The sequence below is a fragment of the Pyxicephalus adspersus genome, chromosome 1, assembly GCF_032062135.1.
Source record: "Pyxicephalus adspersus chromosome 1, UCB_Pads_2.0, whole genome shotgun sequence".
Taxonomy (NCBI): domain Eukaryota; kingdom Metazoa; phylum Chordata; class Amphibia; order Anura; family Pyxicephalidae; genus Pyxicephalus; species Pyxicephalus adspersus.
Window position 1 is genome coordinate 65,762,652 of NC_092858.1, and position 22,521 is coordinate 65,785,172.

Here is a 22,521-nt window from a genome sequence, read left to right on the forward strand (position 1 = left end):
CATGTTACTTTATACAGTAAGTACCACTTTAGACTTGTAGGTGCTTTAGTATTGCATCTTCTTGTGTAGCAGTGTGGTCTCCTAACAACATGCATGTTAGGAACATTACTAAAGCATATGCTTCCCATTTGTGTCCCAGGAAAATTTGGCATAAAATGTTTTTGCTTTTTTCCATTATTCACAGATGTTGTATATAGAAACAGTGTGTATCGTTCTTTTACCTTGCCTTTTGTGGGTTTCTTCAAACATGGTTTTTAGCAGGGTTAAATAGTAGATGTTTATATTGATGCTCATTTGTTGTTTGCATTTGCTATAGCAATATATTGTAACTATTATTTATATATATGTACAAGGACCTGTAAGGGCATACTGTGCCGTGCACGTAGAAGACACATAATAAAGAGTAATCACTGACGGAAGCTGCAGTCTGTGCTCTGTTCTACCAGATGGCTGTTCTTGTCCTAGAGCTGCCAGTCCCAATATGGAAATTTCTTCAATCTGGTGTACAATTGTCACTGCCAGCCTGATTAAAGGGAACTGCACTATACTAAGACACCATAGTACCTAATAGGTGTTCAATGAAGGAAATACCAGCTCCTGAGCCAAGAGTGTACTCACATTTACTGATATTTAAAAAAAATGAATAAAAAAAATTTCAAACTGCTGCCTAATGTTTTAGGGGTCTATTTTTTAAGCATTAAACCTTTAGATCCATATGTTTTAATGAAGGTAATTGATTCTCCACCAGGAAATGTTTTGAGGAATGTTAGATTTACTGCTTTTTAATGTTTGATTTCTCATATATGTTGAAACAATTTCCTGACTTTTACAATGTAACTGTGCGTAATCCATTTTATTCATCTGCTCATTGCAACAGTGTATTTTTTTTTTTGTTTTTCAATTGACTTACTTCCCTTTACATAGTCTTTTGATAAATTAATATTTAAAAATTAAGAATGAAAAATAAACAGTTTTATAGGGTGTACCTTTTTCTTTGTTTGGTTGCAGGTCAGACGCTTATTGCATGCAACTTCTGTCTACTCAAATGTTTGACATGGCCTTTTATGTATTACAAATACAAGTTCCCTGGATATCTAGAGTTATATTATGATATATTAGGGTTGTATTTGCATTATACAGTATACTTAGTCTATCCTACCATACCCAATAACTAATTTACTAGTCCACGACAATATAGTGTAACACTTTCTCTGATTACTGTTTAGGAATGTCATTAAAATAATGGGTTATGATTCAATTAATTGCACAAATCCTCTTACTCATACATTTGGTATTTTCAATTCTATTCTCTAATTTTGACATACTTAAATAGCAATGAACTATTGTTGAAACATACACCTAGCATCATCTTTCATTCTCTTCAGGGGTCCTAAGATGTTAAATGCGTCATGGTTCCTGTGTGTATATATATGTCGTGTGTGTGTGTGTGTGTGTGTGTGTGTGTGTATATATATTTATATATATATATTTTTTTTTTGTTTGGCCTTCCTGTCTTCACACTTTTTGTCACTTATGTCTCCTCTTCTGTGTTACTGTACCCCTGTGAATTGTATCATCAGATTGTGTTATGATAGAGAAAAAAGCTTTTAGAGTGTGATGAAGATCTTTGATGACAGATATATAGTATTCCAAATGTCCTAGGACATTTCACTTTTTCTTTTTTCAAGTGATCCTGTTAATAAATTATTACGAGTCAGCATGAGAAGTCATTCTCGTTACAGTTGTCTAGCACTAATTTATAGTTAGGGAGCTTATTTGTTATGGACAACCAACTGCTATTATGCAGGAAGAAATATAAATGTGCTAAAATAAGATCAATATTCTTTTTCATCTCATGGATGTTACTGACTGTAACATCGGGGTCAAGAGTTTTTTTTTTCTTCAAAATTTGGACATCATTCAACTGTAGATACATTCAATATTGCACAGTAGAAAAGTATTATAAGATGGTGGTGAAGTATAAATAAATCAATTAGTTTAGTAGGAAAGGAGATGTAGAATGTGAAAAGCAGGCATCTTGAAGCACCTTTGCTGTAGCAGACACTTCTATAATTATAGGGGACAGCTGTCTTTGTGTATTTGTGACAAAGCCTGTTCTTCTTTCTCAGCTGCCTCAGCAAGTGGGTAGATCATTTGTCTTGTATTCTAGCATTTCACAATTAACTGTTTTGTAACTCAGCAAGTCTTTTTCACTAAGGTGACGTTAAAAATTCAATGAACTGTTTTATCAACTGAAATCTGAATTTTGCACATAATCAATACTGTGTCCTATAACCTAAAGTTCAATTGAACTTTTAGTTTTAATCAGCTTATATTACCTCAGTTACCTAAAAAACAAGTTTGTGTAGAAAAACTTGTCCCTGCAAACACACTGAAGAGAAAAAGCCTCTACAGTGGTGTTGTCTCTCTGCAAAGCTTCAACTTGCCCCCTGCTCATTGTGACCTACAGCCATGCAGTTTGCATTGGACCCTTGCTTCTCCACAGAGAACATTTTGGTACTTTTGGTACTTTGGTACTTTTGGTATTTAGGCATTTTTTCTTTCTTTTTTTGTATAGCGGTTTTCACTCCATCATTATTATTGGCATTTGTCTTGCCAAGAGGGACCCCTTGTTGGATTGGCTAAAAGCATTGATAAAACTCCCCCCATCTGTCCAGAGCTCCTGTCAGTAAACAGCTGTATGTGAAGCAGTTAGGGGTCATCAAATGATGCTATTTGAACACTGCAAAGATACCTATTAGTTAGTTAGTTTTGTGGTGTCAATAATTCTAGGGCTGCTTTAACTTTTTCAAAGAATGGGTAAGGGTACTGTGTACGCATTCACCAGGTGAGGGGGTGGATTTCTGGGGGCCCTCTTAATTAAAGGGCCTCACAGTTTCCAAATATGCTCCCTACCTGCAGACCTCCACAGCACAAGATTACATTGAGGGGAAGATGGTCTATCTTTCAATAAAAGCCCCTGCTGTCAATGGGGCCAGGTAGAGGACTGTTTTTTTGACAAAAGGAAAGAAGGAGTACTTTCCTTCTTTGGCAAGCAAGATTCCATAGGACCCGTGTATGGATAGGAGAGGGAGTATACACACTTGTTGCCCCATTTCCTTCCAGGAAGGTCTGTGTAATGGTCTGGTTTCAAAATCAGGTGGTACCCAATGCTTTAGGCATTAAAATACCTTTAAACACCTGAAAAAAAAACAGTTAGAGACAGTAAGCACAAGTTTTTTGGCACCTATTTTGTTTTGATGCATCTAGAAAATATTGATCTGATTTACACTAAAACCTTAACTGGGCTTTAATAAATAATCCAACTGGTGGTGGTATTTCAGCACTAATGATGACGCTAATGTTTGTCTTCCCACATTTTTCATCCATTGCTTTTTTTCCTGCAGCTTATTTCTAAAGATAGGCAGCTGTGGTGGCTCCAGGGTCATGTTATGTAACACATAATATGAGCACCAAGCAAACACAATGCTCTGGGATTTATGTGGCGTGCGAGGACGTTCACGTTGTATTAATTAAGGAAATGGTGCAATTCTAGTCATTGCAGAAATGAGAAAAAAACGCATATATGTTTTGTATTTAGACTTGTATTGCTTGGTGCAAATATTTATTTCCTTTTGAACATCCATTCTAATAATGAAGGGACCATTATCGTTCTCCCATAGAAAGTTTGAAATAAAAGTGTTTGTTTACCCATAGCAAACAATTCTAAATCATTTCACCTGCAAACCTGAATATTTCAATCAAAATGTATTTTTGTACATCTAAGGCTCATTCATAATTAGAAAGGAATCCGATACCAGTAAACCCTCTGTAAGGGTCACTGCCATTAAAATGACCAGTAATAGATACATTTGGATTACAGGGACATACAGTGAGACGCTATTAATAATAACCCACTTACCCTGACTGATTTCACCAGCACAGTGTATGCATTGATTAAGGAAATTTTTTATCATATTGTAAATGATTTTAATGTTGCGTTAAAGGTTAAATATGATATTATCATTATATGTATAGCTGTGACTACAGAACTGTACCTTCCCTATAAAATCTCTACTTCCTTGGTTGTTTCTATTTATGTAAAACTTGCTAGAATTTATCCCAGTGTAAAATGTTTACCATGTTTGACATTGAGCAAAGCACAGCATTTCACCTCCTGAATTTAGAAAAAGCAACAGGTGTTCCTAAATTGTGCCCTCAACCTTATTCTTAAAATTACCTACTTGACTCTGTAGTTGGCTGCTGGGAGTGATAAAGAAAAAATTGGTATTGTGAGAATGGGGATCTTGTGACTTACTTCCCATATTCCCATGTGACAGCACATGGCAGTTGGCCAAAAAGGCACCAATGGTGTCACACAGGGCCAAGGAGAGAGTCTTCGTGACTTCTCAGAGTGGCAAGCAAGCAAAATTAGGGTGAATATAAACATCTGGCAGAACTGTAATATATTTTATGGATTTGTTGCTTTAGTCCATCTAGGAAAAGTAGCGGTCAGTTAAATAGCTGCTAGCAATGCAATGATAAAATATCTCAATGTTCTGGCAAAGTATGGGAAATATTTTACATACATTTCTGTAAACATTTGGTATGAAGGCTGTCAGGGTAAATCAATATGATGAGCTGCAAAAAGTAATTTTGTCAGTGTGAAATAATTGGCTGTTTTCTGTTCTTCAGATGACATCATGCATCAGGACACCTTCCCAATGTATGCAGCAGATATTGAGGATCAGCTGAAGAAGCAGTTTGCCTACTTGTCAGGTATGTTGTCTTAACACAGGAAAATGGAAAATCATTTTGATTTGCAGCTATTTAAAAAAATGATGTGCAGTTGGTGATATTAATCTTTATTAATAAAATGCCCTTAAGTACAAGTTTTCTTTTCCTGAATATTTTATAGACCCTGCTGAAAAACATCAATTTTTAAATAGGACAGCCTGAAGAGCAATTAAGTGTAGTTACCAATAGCAGCCAAGCATACTTCAATCTGCATAAATAATCCAACCGGAAGGATAAAAAGTGATTTTGATTGGCTTCTATTGTTACTGTATTGTGCACAGTTTTCTTTCCTCTTTTACTAAACCTAAACTTAGGGGCAGCTTTTTTTCTTATAGTTCAGTGACCTTTACATGCACAGCACATGTGGCTGAGCTTATCTCAGTAGTTGTTGGGAGAGAATACAGGAGTTTGTGTAAATGAGTGAAAGATAATCACTAAAATATTAAAGCTGAACCAAACCTAAATATGAAAAAAAAATATGTAAGCAGGCAGGTTCCGGCCATGTCGCACCTGCAATTAAATAAACTTACCTGCCTGTTTTAAATTTTTTTTTCAAAACCTACTTTTTCCCCTTTTATTTTTACCCAGTCTTCGGGATCTTCGGCCATCATCAGTGGCCAAGGTGGAATGATGTAACTCCTGGGAATGAACACGGGAGTTTATTCATTCTTCCATAGTTTCCATTCATTGGTCAGTCTTAAGCTTTGTATAGACCAGCCAGCCTCAACCAGGGTTCCTCCAGGGGTTGTTAGGGGTTCTTTGAGCTCTTGGTTCATCAGTTGGTGCCTGTCTGGAGTGCAACACCACCTAATATGAGCTATTATGCCTAAATTATTACTTTATAGAGGGGTTCTCTAAAACCTGAAAATATTTTCAAGGGTTCCTTGGTTTGAGAAATGCTGATTACGCTGAAACACTAGATTTTTATTGCTGGAAATCATTCTTTGATGATCTTAGGTTAAAATCTATGAGCAATACAGGTGTCCCACAGCGTCCTTTATCAATCCACCAGGCAGAAATAATCACATTGACAAAGAGGACTAACAAGAACTACTGTAGTTGCTGCAGAGCCTTCCATTTGTCCTTCCCCTTCCACATAGAACAGAAAACAATCTGGAATAGCTAAGTGGCATGTCTGTACAGTGGTCGCTTGTAAAACTGTCACCTGAAATGATCGCTATCACTTTTCTACAATAATTGAAAGCCCGCACACCTTTTTATGTTGCCCAAACATTCATTAACTTCAAGGCATTTTTAACACAAAACACCTAATGAATCAACACAACCTACAATTATCACCACTGTGATGTTCATAGAAACTGATTGTGGTAAGTTGTTCACCTAGGTGGTCGTTTTGCAATTTAAACCTTGTATAAGCTGCCTGATAAGTTCCACATATTAGCCAGGATTAGAAATGGTACATGCAATTCAAAAGTCCAACCCAGCTCCAGATTGGTTTCATATTCACAGACCTACCCCTCCTAATGTTTTAGTGGTTTGCTTTGTTTTTTAAGCAAAATGTTCCCATTCTGTGTAATATTAAGGGCCCATTACCCCAATGTGCCGTAACATGCTATGTAAATTGGTGTGCTGAATTGTCACACCAACAAATTTTCATTTCTGCACCTTGTGCAGAGGTAACACACTGATGAATGTTTCTGTATGCTGTTATACAAAAAAATGCTGCACGTATAATTTTAGGCCTATTGGGAATCATTAGGCAGCCTAATAAAAAATAAAATGTCACTTATTTGCAGAGACCAAGGTTTTGCAGAGAACACTAAAAATATTTAGCAATAGCCAGTTCTTGTGAAATTCATGCTGCGCCCAGTAGTGGATATTCATCAGTTTGCACAACTCCTTTTGAAAGCTGCATAGTCATAGATTTTGACTCTGCTTTGTGCCAAGAAATTGCCATTCCCAGAGAGAGTTTGGCAAATACACAGTAACATTAGTCAGTGCCCTGTCAGACCTGACACAATCATGTTCCATTGTGTGATAGTGACCTGCTCCATGTCACAGTGCTTCTTTATTGGTATTATTTCTGCATGTAGCCTTTAGTTTTGTGTAGCATTTTATAGATCAGCTATACAAACATCTAGGATATTGTTAAGGTGTGGTATTATCCAGAGGTTTCTGGATACGTGGCTGTACAATTAACAATAAAGGTGAAATTTAGCATACAGGATATTTGTCATTGTGTAACTAAGCCTACAAACCATAACCTTTTGAAGTCTTTTTCCAGCGAGAGATGACAGAACCATATGTGTTTTTGTCATAGTTCATTGCAAATTTATTTAATGCATATTCCAAAACATGAAGTGATTCTTAAAGAGGGTAAAAATGAACAAAGTGTTTTCTTTCATTTTTATTTCTCCTATGCTGTATGTGATCCCTGTATTGGGATGTCTGCATATTCATCTGTTACTGGCCAACGTAGTAATATTATACTGGACAACATTATAACTAAATTTATAAAGTAAAGTTTTAAAAGTGTTGTTCATCTAACTTTGGCATTTTCTATATGTGTATATAGTTTGTATAAGTCAGTTGTTTGTATGAGTTTGAATGTGTTATCGATCGGCTATGCTTATTCTTTCCCTGTGAGGTTTGATGCATGAAAAATATCAACTGAAAAATTTCTACAGCATTAATTTCACATTTTTTGTCACTGCTACTTCATTAAACTGCCAGATCATTTGCTGGATGGCCACATACAGGTCAGGATTTTCATAAGAACAGAGTATTTTTTCTGACTGTAACCTAAACCTTATAAATGTAATACTGTGTATCCTGGGACATCTCTGATCTATAGCTAAAGCATACTAGCTAAGAGTTCATAGTTCTGGGACTAGACTAGTATTATGGTCACTCCTTATCACTGATTCCAGAACATGATGACATCTGAACCTGTACTTGAAAATACAATCCAGAATTATATCGTTTAACAAATACACACAGAATCCCTGTTATCTTCAGATATTGAATATCCAGGAATTTATAGATTTTTAGGGATTCACCTTGAGTCTTTTAGCTCCCTCTAGTGTTTGTCAGTGAAAACCGCAGTTTCCTAATTCCTTTGAAGCCTTCAGTTTCAAGATTTGTCTTCAACAGTTTGTCTCTGGGTTTAAATCTCTGGTATAAAGAATTGTTCTGTAAGTGTGATACCATCTCTCGGGTTAAGATTATCTTGCTGCTGCACTTCCTAAAAAGTATATGTGACTAATTGTGAGTTAAATTGTCAGCAATCGTTCAAGAATTAAATATTCTTATGTTAGTCTATACAGAAAAGTAGTGGAACATTAGTTTTCCAATCTGGCTATGTTGGTGGATTATCACTACTGAAAATAGGTCTGTATGCACGTAGCCTGACCTACTTGTTACCAAATTTTATTTATTTGCAATGTGTTCTTTAACTTGCTTGAAAAATTACAACTTTGTCTTCTGGGAAGATTGTTCCTTATATAATAGGGTTTAGACCAAAAATTTTGTTAAGATTAGGTAGTTGCTCAAAGAAAGGTGATTCTTGTGGAATGGTCATACTATGCCATACTATGTTTTGTATACTATGTCATACTATGATTTGTGGTTTGTTGTTCTGTTTTTTTTTTTATTTTTTTAATATTATTGTATTGGAAATTGTATTTTCACAATTAAAATAAAAATAAAGTGTTGTAAAACAAAAAAAAGATTAAGTAGTTAAGATTGTTCTTTAAATGAAAAGTGTGGTGGCAGGGTCTCTTTAACTCATCTACCAGAAAAATGTGGTTTATTCTAAAATGGAATATGTTGTTATTTTAGGTGGAAGGGGAGAAAATGGGTGTCCTGTCATCACTTTCCCAGAATATCCTGCATTCAGCGAGATCCCAGAGACAGAGTTTCAGAATGTACTCACCTATCTAACCAGTGTTCCCAGGTATGATAAAAAAAATGAAATAAATTTTTGGGGTGTTACCCATAGAAGCCAGAATGATTGTTGTTAAGGGCGTCAGTCATTTTCCTTGTTAATTAGCTGCCATACAATGCTGCCAACTTAATCGTAATCTTCTTGAACTCTGGTACATTTTAACAAAACATAATGCAATACATTTTATGCATAATGATTATTAACCAGAAGAGCAACAGGATAACACATCCGTGTACAGGACAAGAACAAATTACAATCACGCCAGAAAGGGAAAGGGTGTACAAGGTGCTGATCACCGCAGGACTGCTGTATTTACTATAGCCTGGCTCTAAATCAAATGTCAACAGTTTGCTTTCCTTCTGATTTAGGGGCCCTGCCCAATGTAATGATCCTTGTGCTTATAATCATACACCATGTGAATATGTATGAGGTTCATATAGTTTTATTCCATGTCCACCTCTCATATGTATTACATATGAGTCCATTTGTTTTCTCAGTATACGTACATTTTTGGAAATAGATTCTATAGAAGAACACTTTTACTGTGCATACTATAAAGACATGTTTACCATTGCAAAAATACTTTTGCGCATGTTATACAATGGTCGCCTTTTAGTGTACCTTTATCTACACTGTTTTTTACTCTTATCATAAACAGTAGTCAGTAAATCCAAATGATCACAGTAGCAGTTAAAAGATTAGCCATATGTGAACTATGACTACAATATATAGATAAGACATAAAACACATGGACTACTACAGCAAGTTATAAGTGCAGAAACTACTACAGCAACATATAGATAAGGCATATGTATGTGTGTGTGTGTGTATATGTATATTTATAATAAATTATAAGTAAATTGCTTTACCCTATCCTGAAAATGTTTCTCCAAATATGGCTTTCCACCATGAACAGTTACTAAAGGGGCTGTTGTAATTCCATAATAAAGTATTATTGAATGTAGTTTTCAGTTGTTGTGATCTGAAGGCATTTGTTGCGTTTATGAAGTGAAGCCCACCACTTAGCATGTTAAGCTGGTCAAAGAAAAATCACTATAAATACTTTCATAAATGAGTTTGCTTATATCTTCTGATGGCACAGGTTTGTATCATTAATGGTGGTATAAAAGACAGTTAGAGGACATCTTTGGCAATTAGATGAAAATATCAAAACATTGATAATGGCTATGTTTGTCTTTTATTGTATAATGTTAGCCATTGATTATTAAACAACATTTGAAGTGCAAGTGACTCCCTTTACTGGCTAACATACGTTATTGATGATGAAGGATTTTTTGGACCTCTTACATCAGTTGTTTATACTTTACACATTCTCAAAGTGGTTTTAAAGCCCACACATTTATAGAGAACATAGAGGCGCAGTATAGTGCGTCACCTAAAAAAATTTCTGCAACATAGCCAATTAATATTTATCTTGAGATCTGTTGGTCAAGGTTTATTTTGAAGCTGTGCTAGTACACACAGTAATGGGTAATTGCTGAAATATCTGATGTCTATTAGGGTCTATCGACTGACTCTGCATGATACCTAATAATATCCAATCATTTTGCATTGAGCATTATGAGGGACATGTTTAGCACAAAATGTATTAGTGGTGTGTTATGGGAAGTTTAGGGGCATATTTGTAAAGCGGTGAATTATAAGAGGTGTATCAGTCCCTTAAAACATGTCTCTGGAAGGTTTACTTTCAATATATGTTTGGGTAATGTCAGATTTACTTCTTCGTTAATACGCCACATGGTGCCGATTTTTAAAGTATACTACAGAGCAAGAAATATGCCTTTGAAAAGATCTTGCATAGTCAATCAACCACTCAAGGATTTATCTTATCTATCTTAATGTGACAGACAAATGTAGTGAGATAGAATACCCTGTGTCTCCAGAGGGGTAGACCAGTGGCCTGATCAACCTGTAATAGGCTTAACTTTGCACACTCATCAAGTGGATTTGCTTTTATGTGTTTTATATATGCTTTCCTTGGCTTGCACATTTGGTGATGCTGGTATGTGGGGGCAAAATGTTTCCCTAAACATGCCAAAGGGACAGGTGCTTTGAATGCTAAATTGGTTTTAATTGAATTTTCTAAATCCAATCATACTGGGGAAAATGATTAACATGAAAAGACTTTAGATTGCGTAAGAATTGTATGTAAGAAACAGAGTAGTTTAACCTATGTTGGCACAAAATGTAAAGATAAAAAATGTTTTCAGTTACATAAGTAAACATATAGTCCTATTTAATCTACTTCAGGCAACTTTGATGACCTGTTTCATAGCAATCCATTTTAACATAATAAACTATAATTTTTTTTAAAAAAACGAAATATCAAGTTATTATAGTTTTATTCATTTTTGCATTTATGTACTTAATTTGTATTCTTTTACCTGCAATTATTAATACATTATTATTTTTTAAAGTGGTGACCAGATTTATTTAGGTACCCCAGTGCTATATTCATCATCTTGGATTAAGTTGGTGTAGGACTTAGTAGACAAGTCCCCTCCAACATAATTTGTATAAATATCTGTAATGGTTATCTTTTTCAAATATCTTGTGCATTCATGGCAAAATTTGTGGCCATGCATCTTGTAAGAGTGTTTATATCCTTCTTTGACTATGCAAACATGTCCGTTTCTGAGGTTAGCCATGCATGTAGGAGGAGTCCTAGGAGATTTCAGGACCCTGGTATGCATTATAGACCAAGCTACACAGCATATTTTCCAATACTATGGCAATTTGTTGTTGTAGCCTTTGCACCACCAATCCTAACAAATTAAATCTATAGTTGGATGTTGTGCATATTGTATCCATTACAGTAACATATATGCATTTCAAAATACCTGTTTGTGCAAAATAGAAAAAAAAAAAAAACCCAAAGAGCTAAAAAAGAGTTGTGTTTGGGGGGACTGCAGAGTGTCAACATATATAAGTGTGTCACTGTGAATGTTCACTGCAGGCGTCCCAATTTTCCTTTTGCAAAGATTGCATATGACAGCTCATGCTGCAGATGGAGAATCTTCCCAGCCTTTCCTAGAGGCAAGCCTTTAATAGAAACATTAGCCTGAAGGGACCAGGCAGCAGTAGTTTTGTCATGGGCTTTTTCTAGGATCTCATGACAATAGAGCCAGTTATGTCGTTGGAGTTTTATGTATAAAACAAGCGTTGTGTTTCTTAACACACTTTGGATTTGCATTGAATTTATACCTATTTATATACAACTTGTATATAGTGCAACTCTTCATTGACAAATGTATTTATATTTCTGTTAAATTTTCCTAGAACAAGTAAGGAAACATAAGGGTCATGAAGAATTACTCCATCTTCATGTATATGGTGTGAAACACAACATAATAAAGTCATTTACAAATGCATGTAATGTCCTGGGAAACGCTATAAACAAAAGAAAGCACTAATGTTCAAATTATAAAGCAGTGAATCTGACATTCACCTCCTGTGCTAACGATGAGCCTGAATGAATACAGACACATTACAAAGGAGATGAGGTCTGTGTTTTTTTTTTTCTGCATAACGTGATCCAAAACAAAAACCCTGTGCTGGGCAAAAAAGTGTAAGTGCAAAAACACCACACAAAAAACGTGCACTGGGGTACTATTGTGATCCCTCTTTCAAAGAGGAAGGGCCACCCAATTTCCCCAGACTCCCTGGAGCGAGGCTCCTGATGAGGGCTGGGTACTAAGGCCACCCAGCCGAAGCTGGAGTGAACCTACTAGCTGACTTCAGTCAGACGGGGTCCTTTTCTCTATGGGACTGCATCGGCAGTCCCAACGGATACTAGGCTGGGAGCTCTCCCAAAGAGAGTGACAGTGATAAACACAAAAATACATAATGAAAATGTGCTCCGTGCATAATACACTAGGCAAGGATAAAAAATTGCCCATCTGCACTAGCCGCAGCTAGTGCAGAATGAAGACGATGTGCTAAATCCGCATGTGACGTGCCTGTGTACGCTAAATCAAAGTGGGTTCACCACTCCCTAAGTGATTTTAGGGTACCCCTGGTTCGCCACTCCAGGACGACGACACTAAGCAAGATTCGGCCCGCTCTCAAGACCTGATAGCCCGACCAAGAGTTCCCCGGTCCAACCAGCGGGACAGACCACTATCTGGGAGCTCCTTATCAGGGCAGGCCCCATGCCTCTCTCTGGTGGACGCTAACCAGAAGAATTAGCATAGGGTGGCCCCTTACAGAGCATCACCATCAAGCAGTCCATCATAGCAGCCCTACTAGTGCACTGCATAACTTGCCAGGAATACAGCGCCGTTCCATTCCTGCACACTGGAAGGATAAGGTACTACACTTGATCTTAGCCAAAAGGCCGAGAAGCCGAAGAGTTGAGGTCTGTGATTTATTCTGTTGCATGAAGTGGCAGAAAGGAATTGAGAACAAAAGTTTGTGGAAAAATGTTTTGGGAGACTAACTCTGCATAGGAGATGGATATATGGAGCAATTTTAAGGTTTGTCGAAAGTTTAGTGTTAACACAGGGAGAAGGGTTGTTCTGATTTCAGACAGATATGGGAGATATATAGGTTTGCCAAAATACTATAATGAACAGCATGCTGCAGAGCTGCTGCATGAACTGGATGTAATTATAAGAACCATGTGCGGCACTAGGTGGCTATGCGCTCTCCTTCTCAGAGTCCTTGGGCCTGATTTATTAAAGCTCTCCATGGCTGGAGAGAATACACTTTAATCAATAAAGCTGGGTGATCAAGCAAACCTGAAATGGATCTGGTCCAAGATTCAAAATATTTGCTAGTAAATAGCAAATGACTTTAAAAAAATCCATTCCATGTTTGCTGGATCAACCAGCTCCACTGATAAAAGTGTATCCTTTTCAGCCTTGAAGAGCTTTCATAAATCAGGGCCAAAGACTCTGAAAAAAACTAAAAGCTGTAGGATGCTGACCTGTGAGAGCAGTAGCAGGGGCAAACTTTGGACTTCTCCCTATTTGCATCCACTGTCATTTCCTCACTGGGGCTAAAAATAGGGATTACACAGTACAGGGTCAGGGTAAGTAAAAAAAAAAGTACATATATAGAGTTCATCTTTACTCCAGGGGCTGACTTCCATTGCTGATGAACACTACAGCCAGTCCTGTAGCATTGTTAATGAATACTGGAGTTTCTACCAAAAACTCCAGTTGAAACTTTTCTGTAGAAGCATGAGGGTTGGTTTATATATGAAAAAATAGAGCACAACTGTTTGTTTCATTTTCATGAACAGCAGTGTACATCAAATTTTCTTTTTTTATAAATTATCTCCAGCTGAATTTCCTTCCAAGCACAGGCTGGTGTGTCTGCTGGCAGTGGCTTCTATGCAGAACATTGCTGGTTTTATTAAGTCAGATAATTATGTCTTTAATTTTGATGCTATTACACCATACTGTGCAATGTCTGTGCTGGCAGAGCTGAGATTTTGCCTTATGCTGGTTCCTGAATGAACAGGATTTTCAGGGGCTGATATACAAACATTCACATTTTGAAAAAGCAAACAAAAAATGAGCCATGCACATTACACAAATGCCCTTTAAGACACTGAGGCTGGTCATTGGCACCACCTGAATGTGTATTTTCATGCTAGTACTGGTAGGGGTGGGTGCCGCACTAGTTAACTTTAGAGAGAATAGCAGTTGGCTGAAAAAATTCCTATCTGGGGGTTCACTATCTTCACAAAAAATGGTCGCTGCTGTGTTAGCTGTAGTCTGTTAGCACTGGTATGAATATCGTCACCTTGGGGTTCATGATACAGTCCAGGAGACAGCTGTCATTTTGATGAATCTTCTGTGATGACTCTCTGAATGCAGCTTAAAGCTTTCAGCAGTGATGATAAAATCAATTCATGTAGGAGTTGGATTTCTATGTTTTAAATAAATTACAGTATGTATCCATGTTTGAAAGGTGGAAAGTACTATGTAGCTTGCACCCTAATGTTCCTATAAGGGTTTTTTAAGTCAATTTTAGCTCTGCAATTGGGCAAACTTGTCTTCTAGTTTGAAATAACACACACACACAACAATTGTTTATACACTTACACATCAAAAGTTCACCTAGCCTTCTGTTCTTCAAAGACAACACAACATACGTGGACAGTGGCCCTTTTGACATAAGGGTCAGTTTATTAAAGATCAAATGTCCTACTGATTTGACGTGTATGTAAACACTAACAATGATCTAATTTTGCTGCCTTCTGTTAGATAAAATGTAAAATGTTGTTATATATGTTCAATTAGTCCTATAAATTTATTTTGGTCACATCAGGAAGTCTGATCTGTCTTGTGCACACTTCTTATGTTACCACATAGCAATATCAGCCTTCCTTGTTCTTATGTTTGCGCTTTAGATCATTTAGGCCTTATCTTTTGGGTATTGCACTAGAAAAAGTCAACTTTGAGGGCTGAAACTATTCATTCTGCCTAAATGCTGTGTGTTGTCATCCCACAACTCTGCATAAAGTGCATTTCTGGCCCATTAACATGTATTTTTTCTTTACTTACAAGGTATTTAAATAGAGAAAACCTAATTCATGTATTGCAGAAGTGTACTCTATAGATATTTTTTACATTTTGCTCTGTCATACACTAGGATTTCCCATCTATTTAAATCAAACCACTTTCCTGATTTACACAGACATTCTCTATCCTTTATTTCCAGCATTATTACTATGAAAATTATTTAGAAGGTGATAAATAAAAGTCTTACATAAGTAGCTGTTATGTGGAACAACTAAATCTATCTCAAATCCACAGTGGAGGGATAAGCAGCTGTTTTGGCACATTTAATTAGTATTCAATGCAGATTCCTGTGTTTTCTCTTTAATTACAGCTGATTCAGCAAGTGTTCCTAGGTTTGCTCAGTGATTATAGGCAGTCCTCATGTTTTTTCAGATATTGTATTCAATATTTGTTTTTATTCTAACAACCGTTTGCCTTTTACAAGTGTTTTTGAGAGGCACCGGGCTATTTCAAAATGATGTCATAGCTTTTAGTCCCTCCACAAGAAATCTTGGAGCATTCCTACTTTACAATCTCTTTTTGAATTACCATTCCAATCAATATATTACAATTATATAATTTGATGACTTCTCTGATTTTAAATAAATTTCAAGGATTGTTAAGGTAAATTATCTCAATTTTGTTTCAATCAAATTTATTAGTTTTTTTATAGTAAGCATACAATTATCATATATATATATATATATATATATATATATATATATATATATATTATGCATATATGCATACACAGGGAGAAGTGTAAGATAATCTGAGGAAACATATAGCAAACTGAAAACCATCAAATGTTGATCACATCAAGTCTATACTTGAGGATATTTGCTTAGGGCAATAGTGAACATATGTTACTACCTGTGACTTTATCTGAATTGCCCTCCAAGTGATATGAATATTAGCAAATTTATTGTTGGCTCATTATAACCGTAAGCATTCATGATGTGATTACCAAAAGGTATAAAGTGCCAAGTAACCATGCAGCTACCTCACATGCTGGTGCAATTGGTGCTGGGGGGGGGGGAATGCAGAGATTTGTTGTTAGCTTTGAATCTCCAAGTGTTGTGTTAGTCCCAGGTCACCCTACCAGTTCTAGAATTTAAAATCCTACGACACTATCTGCATGAAGATTGCATGTTCACCCAATGCTTCCTCTGGGCTCTCCAGTTTCCTCCCACATCTCAAAAGCAAACAACTAGATTAGTTGGCTTCCCCTCAAAATTGACCTTAGCCTGTGTTAATGACATATGACTATGGTAGGGACATTGGATTGTGAGCCCCTTTAAGGGCCAGTTAGTGACATGACTATGGACTTTGTAAATGATGCGTAATAAGTCAGTGCTATATAAATACAAGTTTATAATAGAAGCTGAATTCTTCTGCCAGTCTCCATTTCCGGATAATGTAAGCATTAGACTTGCAACCAATAGTTCTTCAGTTATTGGGAAAGCAAATCTCAGCAGAGACTGATAGGGGATGTTGGAACTTGTAGTACAACCATATATGGGGATCTAAAGCTGTCAATTTGATTGTACAATCATCTTTAGATTTCCCATGTGAAATATACAAGGGGGTGCTGAGAAGTTCCTGACTTTGCCCTCTTCCAGATGAAATAGAAAAATTAGTGTGGGGGCATATGACAGCCAATTATCTTAGTATGTAACTGTGCAAATATCAGGTCTTTGCGATACTTAAAACTGTTTTTTCTTTTAGTGAGAAGCTGTGATGGCAGAGGCACAAACAAGTTTAATTGGAGTTATGGGCTGTCATGAAGTTTTTGTATCTCCAGGGAAAGTCAGCAAAGGACATTGACACTGAGGTGTCACAAACACTGGGGGAGAAGTGTCTTTCCTTTCCCTGGAGAAACAAAAACTTCATGATGGCCTGTAACTCCAATGACGTGAAACTTGCTTGTGCCTCTGCCATCACAGCTTCTCATTAAAAGAAAAAACAGTTTTAGGAATCGCAAAGACCTGATATTTGCACAGTTACATACAAAAATATTAGGCTATCATATGCCCCCACACTCATTTTTCTATTTCATCTGGAAGGGGGCAAAGCCAGGAACTTCTCAGCACCCCCTCGTATAATACATATGCTTAGATGGATACCTGAATTCTGCACATCACTGCCAATATGCCATTTTCTTTAAATAAAATGTCTTCATTTACTTACTCTTTGAAATAAAATAATCTGTTCTGTATTCTAACACTGCAGCAACAGTCATTAGAGATGATTCTTAGTGGTGTGACTGATATCATTTTAGTGGAAGCTGTCTTCCTACATTCCAATCTTCATCTCCTGCAATGTACTTGCCATTCGCTATTCTTGTCAGCCTTTCAGCATTTTCCTTTTCCTTCTTCCAAGCTGCTGTGATTGGCCCCCACCCCCAGTCAGATGCTGGCACTGCACAATTTCCCTGCTTCTGACATCCTAGAATAGAAGCTGCTATAGGGCCATTCGTGCACCATGTTTACAGCATATGCAGCTAAACAGAGCAGAAAGGAGAAAAAGCAAAGGTCATTTCTTCAGTGAGCAGTGATGGCAGCTTTGTATCTGGCATTAACCTCTTCTCAGTAACCAGCCACGTAATGTTGCTGTGATTGAGGTGGATCTACAACCCTTACAGTGCAAATAGATTGATCATGCAGCATCCAAGGATGCTGAAGCAAGGTGGATGATGGAAGCTAAATACTGTGCTGTAGCAGCTATCATAATATAATCAATGCATCTGTATGGACATGAAGCATTTGCATTTGAACATGAGACATATCTTTTTTGGAAGCCCATTTGCAAGAATGGTGGTGATGGGGAGGAAAATCAAGGGTATGCAGGCTGCTGCAGATTGAACTAATATGGAATTATTGACATTGCATGGGTCATGTAAAACCAGCTCCATGGACCCTACATGGGAAGTTGGCAATGAGCCTGTGTAAAGCCTTGTGGTTTTATTTCAGCTTTTATTTCTTAGCTTTGCTCAGTAAGGAGAGAGTTAAAAAAGCCGCACTGTAGTGAGGAGGCAGCATCCACACGTGGAATTATAATAACTGCAGTCTCTCTCCTTCTTTTTAATTCTACATGTAGTTTACAAGATGCAGGAATTGGATTTATCCTAGTCATTGACCGGAGGCAGGACAAATGGACATCTGTAAAAGCATCAATATTAAGGATTGCGGTAAGTCTATTCTTTAATGTTAAAGTAACGGTTTTATACGCAGACTCTTCAATGCATCTTGTTGTGCTTATATATAGTAAATAGCTGTGTGTTCACCTATTATTCTGCATTAGTCATAGTCATCCATTGAGAACTACAATGTAATAAATATCATTATCACATTGTAAAACTAAATTTTAGGTGGCCTTTAAAATCTATTATTCTGTTCAAAAATCAGAATGTGTACGTGGTCAAACCTTGCATTACAAAACCAATGTTCTCATCTAGTATCTGCAAAACTCAAGGTCATGGTAATGGCATGGTTTGGAATGAAATTGTTTATGCAGTATATTAATATTTGTTGTTGTAGTTTGTTACAGGCTTTGGGAGTCAACCTGGTAATTGATATCACTATGTATGACGTGGATAAATATTGCTGAGGCCTGCTTCCTGGTGTTTGTAGTTACTCAGTTTTAATGCAAATTCAAATAAGCTGCTTGTACACAAAGCATTAATTTTATATATGTATATCTACCCATAGTGTAGTTACAGTAACCCTGGGCATTTTGGTTTAACTGAATCTACGAGTCTTTTTATTATTAGACTAAATATTATATTTGATTTTTGGCACCCAGAATAAGAGGACAGCAGGGTACTTTGAATAGAAACTACCAGACTCCTAACGTAATCCTTCTTTCCTATAAGTGTGTGAGTAGGGCAATCATTTTCAAGCATGAGTATTAGTCTGAACAATTTATATTTAGTGTTTCATTTATGATTAGAAATAGGCTTAGTGTGTTAGTGACTATACTCCTGCTTAGAATATCAAAGCCCTGTGAAATATGCAGCAGAAAATAGATTAAATGACTAGGGGTGGGGAGGCCTAATTTCTGGGTTCACTATCTACGTTTTAGGAATGATATGGTAAGGGACAGGTGTGGCAAAAGTTTACCTGAATGGATAATCCTTTTTGGGTGTGGGGGCTACGGTTTAAGGACTGCCTCTATAGTCAGGTTGATCCTTAGCACAAGAGTTTAATTGTTATAGGTTTATTTCTGGACCATGTTCAAGTAGACCTTGCCCTAAAGCCCCTCCTCCATCAAAATCTTATAAACGGAAAACATCTATGGAACAAAAGTTTAAAATTTAGACTCTCCTTACTTTTGCTCCTGCATGGGATTTTACTACAGATCTGTCAAATATGAAACAGGATCAAAATAAAATAAAGTAGGCTCAAACAATGACAAAAACTAACACTGAAAAATTAATGATCTTGGCAAAAGATGGGTAAAAATTGTTTTTAATAAGGAATTGATTTTTTAGGTTCAAGCGGTACAGCATCTCAGGTATATTTACATCTAAATACTTTCTTTTCCATATAAAAGCCTTCCCTACCTTAAAACACTGCAGTATATAATTCCAGGCATATTGGCCAGCATATTGGCTGCTATCCCCTAGCAAGGCATCATTACTATCATTATGCATGTATGTATTTAGACTCTGCAAGCAGGCAATGATATGACATGCTGCCTTATCACTATAAGTGATGTGAAGATTGACCTATGCTTATTCATTAAACCACCAAATATAGGAGACTTTTTGACATATAGCCAGTACAACAACCGTTGTGGTTGGTTTACCAAAGTATAGGCTGTTTACTTAGTAAAATGTATGTTGGCTGAGCTTTCTTAATAGGATGATGCTGGGTTCACCTAAATAAAATGAACCATGTCCTAGCATATGTCTGTTTTTTTAATATTCATTAAGGTGGGTTCTAATTATTGTGTTACCATGACCCACTTGTTACATTGTTTGGCAATACACTTTACGCTTGTTGGTGTAGTGTGGTGCCATTTATTCAGAAAATTATCAAAACATAGCTGTAATATGATGTGCTGCACTGCTGAAAATGGTACATTTATGTTTTTTTGCTTTCATTTTGGAAGGTCAAACAGCCTATGCAATTTAATAGGCTGTCCTAATTCAATGCACCACACAAATTTCCACTATCTTCTCTGTAAAACAAGTGTTGTCATTATTGTTCCTTTCTTTAATGTCAGTCACAATGTCAGCAGTGAGTCTTTTGGAAATGACAAATAGACTGACTGTATATGAAGTCTACTCTTTATACCCACCAACAGTCTCAAGGGGTCAGATAACAAGAGTGCACTGACCTCCATGATTGGAAGAGTCTTCCTATGTTCCTTCTAAATCTAGATGAGCATTTTATCATTGCAGTGCTGGGGACCACCTACTGTAAGCTGTTTTATGTTTGTTTTTTTTTCCCAGGAGCTTAAATACTTACAACAAAGCCAAAAAATAATAAAATTCTTTTTAGATTTAAAATTTACAGTCACATGGTAAAATATATCTTGTCCCAAAGCTGGGTGAATTGAGCCTTTTGTATTCAACTATACCAGGCAGAAGTAGAGATGCAATTCCCCCTGTGGCTGCTGTTTCTGCTAGAATACAAGAATCGTTCTTGACTTGAATACACGATTTTGGCTTTGTGCTAAATTCTCCAAACTTCCGACGTTGATCAAAAAAATAAACCTCATCACAAACACAATACTTAAAACTAAGAAAAAGGTTGTCAAAATGTTTTAACCAACAAGCTTATATGTATTTATGTCTATGGTTTCACTTGTAGGCATCATTCCCAGGGAACCTGCAGCTTGTCATTGTTTTGCGTCCTACAGGACTCTTACACCGTACCCTGGCAGATATTGCTTTGAAATTCAACAAAGATGACTTTAAAATGAAGGTACCGGTAAGTAAAACACATAGAGGGGCATTTATCAATACATAGAAGGCCGGTATGATATGTGGCAAATTGTGAGCATGACAATAAAACACATGTCAAAGCACAGTGGTCAGAGTACCTGATGCACAGAATGCAGAAACAGGAGCACCAAACACATAAAAACACTGTCAGGAGTTCCTAATTCAAGGATTGACCCTCCATTAATCCCCTTCCCAGCACAAAATTGCTCTGTAAGCTAAAATCTTCCTAAAAAAATAATTTCCACTATCAGGTTTTCCAAGATGCAACTCTGGTTGCAAACTCAGTAGGTCTTTGGTCCTGTGAATGTGGATGCTTTTTGGACTACAGTGTTTCTGGATCTGCTCCAAAGACATTTCAATGGAAGTTATTTTATGTATTTAGCTATTTTATGTGTTTTCATCACCTAATGCTGGGGGGGGGGGGGTGACGTCACTGTATGGCTGACAAAATACCCAATAATGCTGAGTACTCCTAATCTCACAATAAGACACAGCAGTACAGTGCAGCATCATCTTCCCAAATTGGAATTTGGTGCAGCATAACATTAATAAGGATACTTTAGAAAGGATAGTGCCATTACCCCTTGCCTAGGCACTGAGGGTTATAGACCCTTTTTTTCCTGAAGTTTAATGGAGCACGTTAGCAATAGACAGGGGCAGAATACATGAGCAGACCTTGATATTTAAGGAAAAACCCCACTTTAAAAAGTCTCCTACATTTTGAATGTAATGTGTGCATTCAGAAAACAGGGAATACTATTGTCAATGTATTTAGCAAGCAAATCACATACAGCCTATTATGTATGGGAAAATGTACTTCATCATGTACACTGATTCCCTACATTGATACTGTGCCCTGTAATAAAGAAGCTCTAATTTCTACATAATGACTTGGCAGTGTCAGGAGTTTGCACATTTTTTTGGCAGGATGTCTGTACTACTTCTGCTTTAATTTATCTTAACTCTTTATTGCCTCTGATGTTAAGGTACAACAAAACATTTATTTTTATTTTACTTATGTTAGTATTTATTGTTATATATATATTCATTATACCTTGCTAGTGAATCATACATTCTACATCCCTTTTACTATAAAACAAGTACGGTATCCACACACAGTCTAAAGTTAGTGGAAGTAAAAACCAATTATCATGTTGTTTTATTTTTAAATTGTAAAAGAAAAAAGGGGGTTAGAAAAATCCCACACACATATAAGAAGTAGATAAAATCCCCAAAAAGATAGTGTCCTTGGTTGTAACTGAGCCCAGGATCCTATGGTTGCGCAGTGGTAGTTGTAGCCGTATCAATCTTCTGTATAGTGGATGCTCAAC

General features: G+C 36.6%; 1 protein-coding gene across 13 annotated transcripts in view; it reads left to right on the top strand.

The window, feature by feature from the left end:
• The window catches only part of MCF2L (MCF.2 cell line derived transforming sequence like), a 109,005-nt gene that overhangs the window by 60,124 nt on the left and 26,360 nt on the right, over positions 1–22,521 (top strand). For all 13 annotated transcript variants that reach the window (XM_072412209.1, XM_072412303.1, XM_072412236.1 and 10 more), the window contains 4 exons: positions 4,696–4,779; positions 8,599–8,713; positions 18,337–18,427; positions 21,057–21,176. In XM_072412209.1, coding sequence (XP_072268310.1) covers positions 4,696–4,779; positions 8,599–8,713; positions 18,337–18,427; positions 21,057–21,176 — 410 coding nt within the window. The remainder of the gene's footprint in view (positions 1–4,695; positions 4,780–8,598; positions 8,714–18,336; positions 18,428–21,056; positions 21,177–22,521) is intronic.